This window comes from Notothenia coriiceps, unplaced genomic scaffold (genome assembly GCF_000735185.1).
Source record: "Notothenia coriiceps isolate Sejong01 unplaced genomic scaffold, NC01 NC01_scaffold00024822, whole genome shotgun sequence".
Lineage (NCBI taxonomy): Eukaryota > Metazoa > Chordata > Actinopteri > Perciformes > Nototheniidae > Notothenia > Notothenia coriiceps.
The window spans coordinates 81,882-94,395 of NW_011357523.1; the positions used below are offsets into that span (position 1 = coordinate 81,882).

A 12,514-nucleotide genomic window follows, 5' to 3' on the forward strand; every position below is an offset into this window, starting at 1 on the left:
ACTTCCAACAGGAGTCATTTGGGGGGGCTCTTGGGAAAAAAGGTTGGGAACCAGGAAAGTGAAACCAGGAAAGTGAAACCCCCCAAAACACATGTATTACACCTTATACGCCTATTTGTCTGGAACTCTGCGTGGTTGTACTGTAACTATATAACCTTGATGTTCACTTACTGGATTTTGTTTCTAAAAGGACTTTGTTTTTAAACTTTGCAATACATACTCTGGCAGTTTTCCAAACACAGCACCTGATCTGGTTAAGCTGCAGTCAGTCAGTCAGCGTTTCAGTCAACCAGCATGTCACCCTCACATCTCACCTGTCCTGTTTGGCTCGTTTGTCCACCGAGGCCACCCGTACCTCCCCGTCACCTTTGGGTCTCCCATAGTTACTCAAAGTCTGATTCTACGGAAAGAGAGACAAATGGATGGGGAAGGCAATTTCCAATGAAAAGCTCAGAGAAAATTAGATCAGCATTTCATTATTTGGAAGGAACAGGTGGCTTACCAGGTTTTCGATGGATTTCTGATACTGATCTATTTCTCGCAGTGTCTCATTGTCTCGCTTGACTTCGTTGACGTACTGAGCCAAGTCCTGTAGACAAGTAATCATTCAAAAGTCTTTCCTTTTTCCTTTCACAATTTTCCCCATTACGTGAAAAAAAAAGAGCAGGACTTGCTTCACTTGGTATACTCGTTTCTTTACGTAAGGAGGTTCAATGAACTGCAGTATCTTGTAGATTATTTCTCGGACATACTGTAATAAGGTTATTTTGTTTTGTTGTTACGCAAGCTTTTATAGCGAGCTGAGATGACATGTCAAGAGGGAAAATATTATTTAACCCAAATATTAATGATGGTCATTGTTTTTAAGGACAAACAGGAACAGGAAGTCAAACAACAATCCTAAAGAGACAGAAACCTTCCAAGGCCTATAAACAAATATTCCTCTCATCAAAAGCAACATTTCAATCAAATCTATACATAACAGGACGCCTAACCCAGACAATCCTAAGGCGTTTAGGGGAATACAACATGAATTAGGAAATCTAACTGGTTTGTTTTTAAGGGGTTACTGTTACTTATGTTTGTACATGTACAAGTTATGCCTCGTGGGATAAGAGTATGTGTAAGTAAAACACTAGGATCAAGCTGATGTTGTACCTTCATAGCATCCAATGCCGTGCGCAGATTGGTCTTGTCGGAGGAATCATGAGTGTGTTTCATCAGCTCCTATTGGACAGAAACAAATCAATAAACACATTTAGTTAAGCAAGTTTTAAATGATGAGAACTATTTAACTTTGTATTGTAAAACTGATTAAAAACAATAACAACTAATGTTTGATTATACACTCAAAGTTGGAAATGAAAGGAAGAAAGCTAGGTTGTAAATCATAGAAAAACATGAGAACCTAAAGCTTCAGCTCTAGATGCGATTAAGAAAAGTATTGAAGGACATTGGTAGCCGAATAGCTACAGCGCCTCATCCAGGGTTCGATTCTGGCCTTGGGACCTTTGTTGTCTCTATTCCTCTCCCCATTTCTCAGTCAAATAATGGCGAAAATGCCGAAAAAATAATCTTAGAAATAAGAAATGAAAAGGATTACTGCCAGAAGAATCCTGTCCTGAAATAAATCAGATATTGTGTGTGTGTGTGCACTCGTCTGTTCCAGGTGTGTGTGGGCAAGTGTCTATCTGAAATTGCTTGCCAGTGCCTGACTGCAGCGTAAACAAGACATCTAGACCTCAGCAGTGGAGGATAAGGAAGGATGCCATGCATGTCCTTCATACAGGCCCATACAAACTGCATCTACACACACACACACACACACACACACACACACACACACACACACACACACACACACACACACACACACACACTGAGCCGCTAAGGGAGATATGTGTCTGCTCGCTACTGCTCAAATCCCTGGTGTCAGTCAAGCTCAACCTGGGCATTATTATCACTAGCAAGGCGACAGAGTCCTATTTATCAAGCCCTGCTCCCACCTCCACACATCCTCAGAGATAGGGGGAAGGGAGTGGTCCCACTGATAGCCGGGACCAAACATGATGGAGTCATTGAGGGAATCGTGTTCAGGGGGGAAGAGAAATGATGAGCGGATGCAGTGAGAAAGAAAGAGAAAAGAACTGGTGAGCGAGACATTTGGTGAGCGAGACATGTGTTGTTCAGATTCTGGCTGTCACCGTGTGGGAGAGTAACCAGCGGAGGTTTTCATGTCGCTGGCTGTTACCCCGCTGTTCAGCAGGGAACCCGGCACACACGCTGTTACTGTGTTGCTACAGGGTTTTTTCCTTTTGATGGGACATGCAAACATGACACATCACAAGGTTTCAGGGTGTCTGATTTAAGGCTTTTTATTTAAAAGCCCCTGAGGGAACCATCTCTGACTAAACAGGACAAATAGAATATGATCCATTTAAAAGCATAAATTGGTGTATTTGATTATTCTCGATTAATTTCAGTGTGGACATGGCAGATTTGCTGTTATTATAGGTAATGCTAAATGTTAAAAGATATAGCGCAAACCAAACTTGCATGTGAAAATAAATCTTAGAAATACTTTTTTATGTAGTAAACAACTGAATACCTAATTGCAAAAGGTAGCTACTAATGAAAACTCATTGACATTTTTGAACCCACATAATGAAAATTTATTTTTTATCATTAAATTATAGGAATCGGCCGTGCTCACACACACATGTGACAAATACACACTATTTACTCCGAGTAAATGTAACTTTAAACTGGGCTATGTTAAAGATGCATATCATGATTTAAAACAATAATAAAAACCACTAAAGAATATTTAACGTAGTCAAAATGTATCATGGAAGAAAAGTCCTCAGACATTTTAGATCTTTTAAAATGTTCTTTTTTTTGTTACTTGTTAGAAACTTTTTCCTGACTTTCTCCGGAGTCTCCACTAATGTATTTTAGCTTCACATTCAGACTCTCACCACTTCAACACCACTTCACCTCTGCATCTGTCTTTCTTCAGTTGTTTGTCTTGTTCTGTCTGCTGTTCTCACTTTCAGTCCTCACTATATCTATTTTCTCTCTCCTGCTTCTCGATTCTCAGATGACAATTATGTGCGTGTCATTTCAGACTGAGAGTAATAAAGAAGCCAGAGACAGACGAGAGGAGCCTGAAGGACGAAGGGAGCGGGAGGGATCCAAACATGGGCAACAGCTCCACCCAGTGGCACAAAGTCCAGTTGCTCATGAAGCCTGATTAGGAATGGATGAGGCTTTGATGAATAACATCTCCCTAATGGGGCTGTGTCACTCACTGACAGCCATCTGTAAAGCCAGTGAAGATTTTTAACTTTAACTTTCGGTCCAGCTTTGATCACAAAGACAGTGATTGACATGATATGGATGTATACACAGAGGTGGAGGTAAAACAAATTGTTAATAAGTAAAAGGTCATACAAATGTCTCTTCAGTACATTTTGGGAGGAAAGCATTTTTTATATAAATGTTTTCATATGTTATTGAGGAATAAATAGTACATAATTAGAGTGATATTAGCACATATTTATATTTGAAATAACAATGTAAAAACAAAAGTCTACTTTTTAGTTTGGAAGTCTATGCCTATGAATAGCAGAACATATATACAATTCAATTTTGTTTTTTTAAATAACACTTGTTATGGTCCACAGACATAAAAGTCATATTGTGTGCTTTGATTTCATTATTCTTTAAATCACACTAAGTTATGTTATTATAAGTAAGGCTCAGTATTCATAGATTAGTATGGTTTCAAAGGTTTGTGCAGAAAAAGAGAGAGAAAGAGAGCTACCTTGTTTCAAACACTAAAGGCTACGGCTTTATAGCATATTCATATCACTTTATGATTAAAGTATAAATAGTACAGAGGAAATGTTGAAGTACTATACCTGCAGGAGGAGGTGATACTTTAAGACTCGCTGCATAGGAACCACAAGCAGATCCCTCAGTGTGAACTTGCCGTAGTTAGCTCTCTTTGAACACTCCTGTAGGAACACAACAAAGAAAGCAAATCTTACAAATTAAACATCCTATAAAGAAAAGAAAAGCCCATGACAGTGCATAGCGTGTGTAACCTCAGAATTAGAATGGGACTCTCCATAAAGAAAAGAGTTGAAATGATAGAACAGTTTTTATGCGGTCATAAATCACCCGCAGTGCCTCAGGTGAACACTTGAGGGCATTATCTGACTATTGTGACATGATGAACACTTGTCAAAATGTGGCCCTAAATAACCATTTACTGACAGTAAAGACGTTTTACCTCTAGCTTCATGCGTACGTCCTCCCTTTCTTTGCAGATGTCATCCAGACAAATGATGGCTGTTTCCACGTGGCTGCAGTATTTCCCATAGATCAACAGCCTAGAACAGGTTAAACACATGTAGTGAGGCGACTTGGAGTCAAGGACTGTATATAATGACTCACAGATGCATCATTTATTCTAAGAGTATTACAGAAATGTAAATGGATTATGGTTACAAAGTCCATAGTGTACCTCTCTTTAAAAGTGATGAAGATCTGGTGGAGGTTCTGGGCACTTCTGTGGTGGACTGAGTCTTGGATTTCCACCAGTAAACCTTTGTGAACTTTAACCAGGTCCTGAAACCAAAAACAGTGATCTGCATGACATATCAGTTACTTACATTAAGGGCTATATTCTACAAATTCAATTTAATTAAGCATTTCCTCACAGAGCTGTTAGCATGTCTGCAGACTCTTAATCATGTTACAAATGTAATAGTATATTAGTAGAGAATATTAAAGCTTATCAGACATTTAGTGGTGTTTTTTAGAAATAAAATGCCATGAACAAATCAACAGTGAAATTCCTTAATGTTGTTTTCAAGCCTCTATTTGTCCTACTGTGATATAGCCCTTCAATAAAGAATTGTGTGTCCTTTAGTTGACCACCCAGTGGGATCATTACACTTTAAAGACTTACCGGGATATTCACAAACACCTTTTCCATCTCGACCATGGATAGGAACATTGTGAGGGGTGTCATAAAGTGCTGCAGCAGAGGGAGAGAGAACATAAGAGAATGAGGCTCGTCCCCTCTAGACTGGGGAGTGGGAAAGTCATTTTGCGAGAAGCTATTACATTATGGGGCCAAGTTGCGGCAGTCAGCAAAAACAAGCAGGACTGTCTGGGTCACGACAATAATCTCATTTTCAGAGTTTGCAATTTAATGATTTCCTCTCAGACTACTCCCGCCGAATAGTCACCTCTACATCTCAAAGGAGCGTGCGAGCACAAACTCCACCAGCCACTTCATATTGAAAGTCATCTACTGAGTATTCCTCTGGGAGAGCAGGCAAGGCTTTTTCCAGACGTGAACGTACACAAGAGGTAGAAGACAAGTAGCTGTGGCTGAGGGGCGAGAGACGGCGGGCCTCCCACAGTCCTCTAAAAGTGCAGCGTCAGGTGGAAAACATCCACGACAAAAGAGCTTTTCTCATAGTTTGGTTTAAAGCAGCGCTGGAAATACTCATTACCCGCTCCTAATTTCACAAATAGAAATATATTGTTTCCCTTTCTTCTCTCTGGGATTACAGATTTGTTACACTAGTCATTATTTTTTCCATTATACCTCAAATTACAGTCAGTGAGTTTCACAGTTCTCAGACGGAAAGAGATAAGAAGGCCAAATTGAATTCTAGTGCTTCTGTCATCCTTTCAGTGCAAGGAAATCCAAGTTAACTTTTATTTTTGAGCCAGTGTAGTTGAGTGTGGGCTCACAGAGACTTGTCACTCTTATACTTTACACTTCTAAATACACCACAGTCACAGTTTACATATAAATGTACCGAATTGGTCAAACTAGGCCAGGTGTTTTCCAGGTGTAGATGCTAAATCTAAGGGAATTAACAATTATAATTTACAATTTATAACTTTTTTCAACCAAACAATTTCTGCATATTGTGCTCCTTCAAACCTCGGATTCATTGAAATAATACATCTGGAATAAAAAACTCTACTTAAACGTCTCTCAACTCACAGAAATGGTCACACACAAACACCTGAAAAGGTTGGAACCCACTTATAATATGCCCAAAATCACAAGTCTTCATGGAAAATCAGTGGATAACAGAATGGATATGATTTCGTACTACGTTGGGAAGAATATACTAAAAGGCAATTTAGTAAGTCAGTACCTTCTCTATAGACTCCAGGGTCTCAGTGTACTTCTCCTCTGTCTGCTTGATCTCTGACAAACAGCAGCTCCTGATGTCAGTCTCTGCTTGCTTCTGGAACGCCTACACACATGGAAACACACACACACACACACACACACACACACACACACACACACACACACACACACACACACACACACACACACACACACACAGGACTGTTACTATGTGTCAGCACAGTGGGCTGACAAACTGTTGAGTCTTCAACCAGATGTAGTCTGTGCAACCCGGTGCAACCCTTTGAGCAAGGTCAGAGTTGCACATGCTAGCTCGATTGTCCGCCAAATATGATAAAAGTGAGGTATCATCATATTTTATGAACAAAGCATTTGTAATTTTAGTACAAAAATGAATTAAATTCATTTCTTTTTAACTTTCACAAAAAAGAAAATGTTGATCAAGTTGGTATTGAGCTATAAGGCAATTTCAAACACTTGACACAAGATCAATTTAGCCACAGCTAGCAGCCAATTAGCTTAGCTTAACACAGATGGGTGCGTGTTACTGTCCATTCACATTTGGTTGTTCTGTCACCCTTTTTGAATAAGCTAAAAGAAAATCTAAAAAGTTCTCAGTTAACTTAATTGTTGCCTTAAACCCAACATTTCAACTTAATAGACTTCTTCTTCTTCTTCTTCCTGCAAAAACGAAACAAATCCAGATGTATTTGTCATGCTAGCTAACCGGTTGCTTTCTATAGCTTCATAAAGTTAACATACACAAATGAGAATGGTTTCAAACTTGTTATCTCTTGCGAAGAAAGCAAATAAGTAACGTAAATGTAATACTGCTTATTTAATGCATATAGTGACTAAATGTGCTAAAGAAAGTCAGTCTGTATTAATGAGGTATGGTAAAGAAGTTATTGAAGTTAAAGAGAAGAGGACTAACCGGGGGAGCGATGGCCTCTGTCTTCATCAGATCTTCATAGATCTCTCCTCCATCTTCATCCTCATACACACAGTCGTACAAATCCTCCTCATCCTCCACCCCGTTCTCACTGCAGCGCATAAGACAGAATATGTTACTGACATTTCTTTACATCACACAGCTGTTTGATCCTGAGGGTTACAGTGAGCGGGTAATGGTTTTACTCCTTGTGACAGCCACATTAAAGGTTCAAACTAAAACACACACACAGTTGTGGTTTTACAGAAATTGATTTTTTATAAATCTTGTTAGCGAGGGACAAAACTTAATCCAAGGGCGTGAAAGTGGTTCAGAAACACACATGGACACACACTCACAAGCAAAGAGTGTTATGTGTGACGCAACAGGCCAATTACTGTGACTTAGTGTGTGTGTGTGTGTGTGTGTGTGTGTGTGTGTGTGTGTGTGTGTGTGTGTGTGTGTGTGTGTGTGTGTGTGTGTGTGTGTGTGTGTGTGTGTGTGTGTGTGTGTGTGTGTGTGTCTCCACTCTCCAACCAGGGCATATAAAGCAATTTTAAGTGTGTTTTTATAATAGGGTGAAGAATGAGAATGGTGAGGTGAGGGGGAGGATTCAAGGGGAGATACCACGCTCAATTTTCAGTTCATACTTTTGGGTTTTATTTTTCAAAAAATGCATTATATTTCCTATTCTGTCAATCTAAATATAACTGTATCCCCCCTCTGTTTTATACACCTTGTTTTGGCATGTATTGTATGTGGTACAAAGATAGCATGCTGTATTTTTGTTTCCATACGTGTAACAAGTTTCATTTCACCTGACACAGTGCTGTATTTTAGATGTTCTTCCTGCTCATCCCACTGTTTGAAGTTAACAGAGCTTAGGCCAAATGAATGCATATACTAAATAATTAGATTTTCTCAAGAGATCAAGTAGCATCTGGTACCTTGGCCTGCTGTTGCATCAAAGTGAATTAAGACAATGGCAGATCAAGAAGTCAGATAATTCACAGATTTTTAAGAATATGTGATTGTTAAACACATAACTGGCCTAAAACCTGGGTCCTTATTTTTGCAAGTTGTTATAGTTCAGACAGTTGTCTCTAAGTTGTTAAAGGTGGAATTGAAGTTCTCCTGTTGGATAAATGTGTATGTTTCTGTACATTTGCTGCCGAACGCTGAGCAGATGGGAGTTGAGAGGTGAACACGGCTCTGTTCAGTGTGATCCAGACTGCCACTTCCACCTCTCATCCACTGCCGGCTGCTGTCAGACTGCTGTTTTCCTCTGTCACTAATAGTGGGCTGCTTTCTGCTAGGAGCTGTCAGCACTAAACATAGACCAGCTCCGTGTCAGAGTGAGGCTCCCCAACAGCATTTCCACTGTAAGATTATCTGTCTCCACTGACTCACACAAGTTACAGTAGCTCGACTGCCAAAACCATTTCCTAATTGGTTAATGGTTTCTGCTAAGATCTCGGAAGTTACATATGACTGAAGACCAACACAGTAGACAAATAACAACCCTTATTAATCAATAGTAGATAACTCTGTTTGACCACATAAACATTTGAGGAATTAAAACGTGGAAAAAATATATATATATATAATGTGTGCATACTGACAGTTTCAGTCTAAGAAATATATTTTAGATACAGATTTTATTGATGCACCAGGGGCTTTGTAGGCCGATCGTGTTCCTTGTTCCCTCTTCAAGTTTGAAAAATGCATAATTTGTTGTTTTTTATAAATTAATTCAGATCAGAAAATGGTTAGCTATCAACACATGTTTAGTGCAAAACCCCTAGCTTACATTTCAGTAGAAAAACCAAACCATATCAGTGATTTCATCAGGTAATTTGAGATCAAGCTCAAACTGGCTTTAAGAGTATTTGAAGAACTGAAACCATTTGTTATTTAAACCTGCAACACTTTCATAAGTGGGTGGGAAACAAGGTGTGAAAACAGGCTAAATAAAAAACATGAAGCCCACACGACTTGTGGTTAACTGAGAAAAGAGTGGGGGGAGCTGATGTTCAAAGCCTCGGAGGCGGTGGCTGCCTTCCAGTCAACAACCAGGGAATAAATGATGCCCACGCCCACAACACCCTGTAGTGTGTGTATATGAGAGGAGACGGAACATACTCTATAAGGTCCTCCAGGTGGTTGTAGATATCCTCATCTTGAACACTCTCCTCCGATGGGAAAGGCCTTTGAAGGGAAATAGGGAGCATGCTGTCAATCTTCAAATATAATTATTATACACCCTGATTGTGTCATATAATACTGAATTATTGTGGCACATTTTATTGTGTTTGGGTCATTTCACTCCAACATACCTGATTCCAGTTTGTTGTGTAATCGCTGTTTGGGAAAGTTTTGATAGTGTGTCCATAACCTGCAATGAAAAAAAAAGGATATAATCATTATTTTTTTACAATTTAGAGAACACATATAGTCTGGAAAGCAGGATGTATGACTTAATGTGGTTTATAGTTTGGCTTGTGGTGCTGCACTTCTAAAATAAGACACATGAGGGCAGCATTCTCAAACGGACAACACCGCTCATGTTTAAATGTTTTTTTAATTTGTGTGCAATAAGAGGCACACAGTTACATTACATGAGAGCTAATAAGGTCACACCAGCCAATTTATATTCTGCAATAATAAGGAATTTAAATATATTATAATACAGCATTGGTTTGGTGGGTTTAACATTCCAATGGGGCACATTTTGGAATAATCTCAACTACCACAAATTCAAATCACGTATATTTACAACAAATTGTTAAATATGGAGGGAAACTGTTGTCTCTGCTCAGAAGAATGACTTATTGGACGCACAGTCAACAGTTACAGTTACAGTAGCAGCAGAGCCCTCACGTGAACTGATTTGTAATTGATCGTGCTGTGAAGTTAACTGCATGCTTTCGTGGACTGACATGATTGCTACAGTATTAGTATGACATGTAATTTCACGCTGCTCTGCTCACTCCTGCCAGTGCCCTTGACCCTCTCTGCGTGTTTGTGTGTGACCTGCTTGACTAATCATTGTTTGAACTGGTCTGCAGAATGAACGATACAGTTTTACTATCTGAGTCAAAGCTCCACAGGGAGCCCTTGTCATTCACAATGTTTTGCAACCTGACAAACGGCACACAAACCATATCTTGTGAGTCATCTGTCCACTGATATAATGCCAAGATGGGCCGATAAAAACATGTTCTTATCACACACCCCCATTACAAATGTAACAGTAGACACATCTGGCCTGGAGCATATGCTTTCACAGATCAATACTGATCACAAAACTGGCCTTTCCCTCCCCCCACCAGTAAACAGAAACAAGAGGTGAACACAAAGGACAGAGAAAAGGCAGAAACATGTTACTGCAGACACCCTTTAAGCAATACTAATATAATAATTTAATACCGTGCACAACTGGTACCAATTTTGTAATTTCACTAAATGAAAATGAACGTTTGTCCTATGTAGCCTGCTAAAATAAAAAATAATCAAGCAGTTTTAGAGTTTTAAACAACTGACTTAAAGACAGATGAGCAAACTTGTCACATCCATCAAATAGAAGGTGCATGACGCTGACTGATATTCTAATAAATCTATCAGAGTTCGACTTTGTTGATGCATTTTATCATCATAGTCGACTGGTCATACGCAGCAGCGCATTAATAACAACATGAGACGGAAATCCAAGCTGAGTTTATCAGCAGTAGCTCTGATCAAAGGGAATATTAGTGGTGAGAAGCTGAACAGTGGGAGGGTGCCCAGCTGTGTTTGAGACACAGCTAAATGGAGCCCAGCAGCAGTGATTACACATCATGAGCGCGAGGTAGCACTAATGTTTAACACCTGCAATCATGTACATATAAGTCACTCTTACATATAGCGGAATTATACATCATGACACATCTTGTTTGAGACTTTCATATAAATAAGAGACAGATCACAGGTCTTTTTTTACCCCAATACATGAGGTCGTAACATTGTTTAAGCCCCAAGCGATGTCTGCAGGACTCACTACAGCCCCAAGAACCTCCACCAATAAGAAAAAGCAGTCTGTAAGAAGCCCAAGAGCAAAAACAGGGCCAAAAAAGTATAGGAAAGCACTTGCTGCAGTCTGTTAACATGTGTTTTGAAGTGCTTCTATAGATTGTCTGTAGTTTGTGTTGAACAAGTGATGAGGCAAGACTTCAGTCAGTATTGGTTGGGGCTGAAGACTATAAGTTTAAAAATCAAAGAAATCTTGGAATGTGGAGTTGGAAGGAAGTGTAGCCTGCTTCTCATCTCTGCTTCAGGATACAACAGCTGCTTCTAACACCCAAATCTCAGATCAAACTGCCAGGTACCACAAGGAAGAACAATGTGTTAATTCAAAAATATTCTTGTATCGTGTTCTTTTGATCGAAATATTCAGCTCTTAAACAAAACAAAGACAGTTTTTTTTTTAATAATGGTGCTCTAAGTTCACCTATAGGAGTTTGAGGTTAACATACAATACTGTACAATATGTGCTCAGGAATATATGTTATGCTTAAAAAATTACAATTCATCCATGTCAGTTTTGCAACCCAGACTGATATGACATGAGATGATTTAACGCATCCTCTAAAACTCAAAGGCATTTTTCCAATTATAAATCCTAACAGTTACCAGACAAAGCTGAAATCACCTTACAATAATAAATGAAGGGCATGGCATCCGGAGGCCAGTTGGTAGGTACAGCATGTGCAGAGCTGGAGATTCACTGCGATGAACACAGCTTTGGAGGCTTTCCAGTTCTAGCTGGCAGGCGAATCCCGAGGACGAGTCATGTAAAGTTGTGCTTTTTGGCTTCAGTGAATACATGAGTCACTCTCACTCATAACAGAACTGACCATCTGCACACAGCCAAGCGGAGTCTCTGAAGACTCACAGCAACCATCAGCTGTTTGCACGGTTAATACAAAATGACCACAAAGGAAATAACTTTAGCGAGAGAAAAAAAGGATACGATAAGCCGCCTTCCAAATGAATAAGCTCAAAGGTCATTCATTAGCTTTGGTGTCCAATGTGTGCGCAGCCTTGTAGCGTTTGAGTGCTGATGTAGGGGGCACTGATCCTCTGATGGAGGCGAATAAACCTGATTTACAGCACAGCAATTAATGTAAGATGAGGGATGTGGCTACACAGAAGAAGTGTGTGTGTGTGTGTGTGTGTGTGTGTGTGTGTGTGTGTGTGTGTGTGTGTGTGTGTGTGTGTGTGTGTGTGTGTGTGTGTGTGTGTGTGTGTGTGTGTGTGTGTGTGTGTGTGTGTGTGTGTGTGGTTTAGTGTGTGCTTGGATACAGTGTGTGCGTAGATGCAGCGGACAGAAAGCACAGGCTGAGATTGTATATATT

General features: G+C 39.7%; 1 protein-coding gene across 1 annotated transcript in view; it reads right to left on the reverse strand.

The window, feature by feature from the left end:
• vav3 (vav guanine nucleotide exchange factor 3) overlaps positions 1-12,514 on the reverse strand; it is an 83,674-nt gene that overhangs the window by 28,993 nt on the left and 42,167 nt on the right. Inside the window, exons 3-13 of the mRNA XM_010783164.1 lie at positions 9,458-9,516; positions 9,264-9,329; positions 7,125-7,233; positions 6,192-6,293; positions 4,979-5,047; positions 4,532-4,635; positions 4,298-4,397; positions 3,924-4,019; positions 1,159-1,227; positions 503-589; positions 315-400 (exon numbers count right to left, since the gene is read on the reverse strand). Coding sequence (XP_010781466.1) covers positions 315-400; positions 503-589; positions 1,159-1,227; positions 3,924-4,019; positions 4,298-4,397; positions 4,532-4,635; positions 4,979-5,047; positions 6,192-6,293; positions 7,125-7,233; positions 9,264-9,329; positions 9,458-9,516 — 947 coding nt within the window. The remainder of the gene's footprint in view (positions 1-314; positions 401-502; positions 590-1,158; positions 1,228-3,923; positions 4,020-4,297; positions 4,398-4,531; positions 4,636-4,978; positions 5,048-6,191; positions 6,294-7,124; positions 7,234-9,263; positions 9,330-9,457; positions 9,517-12,514) is intronic.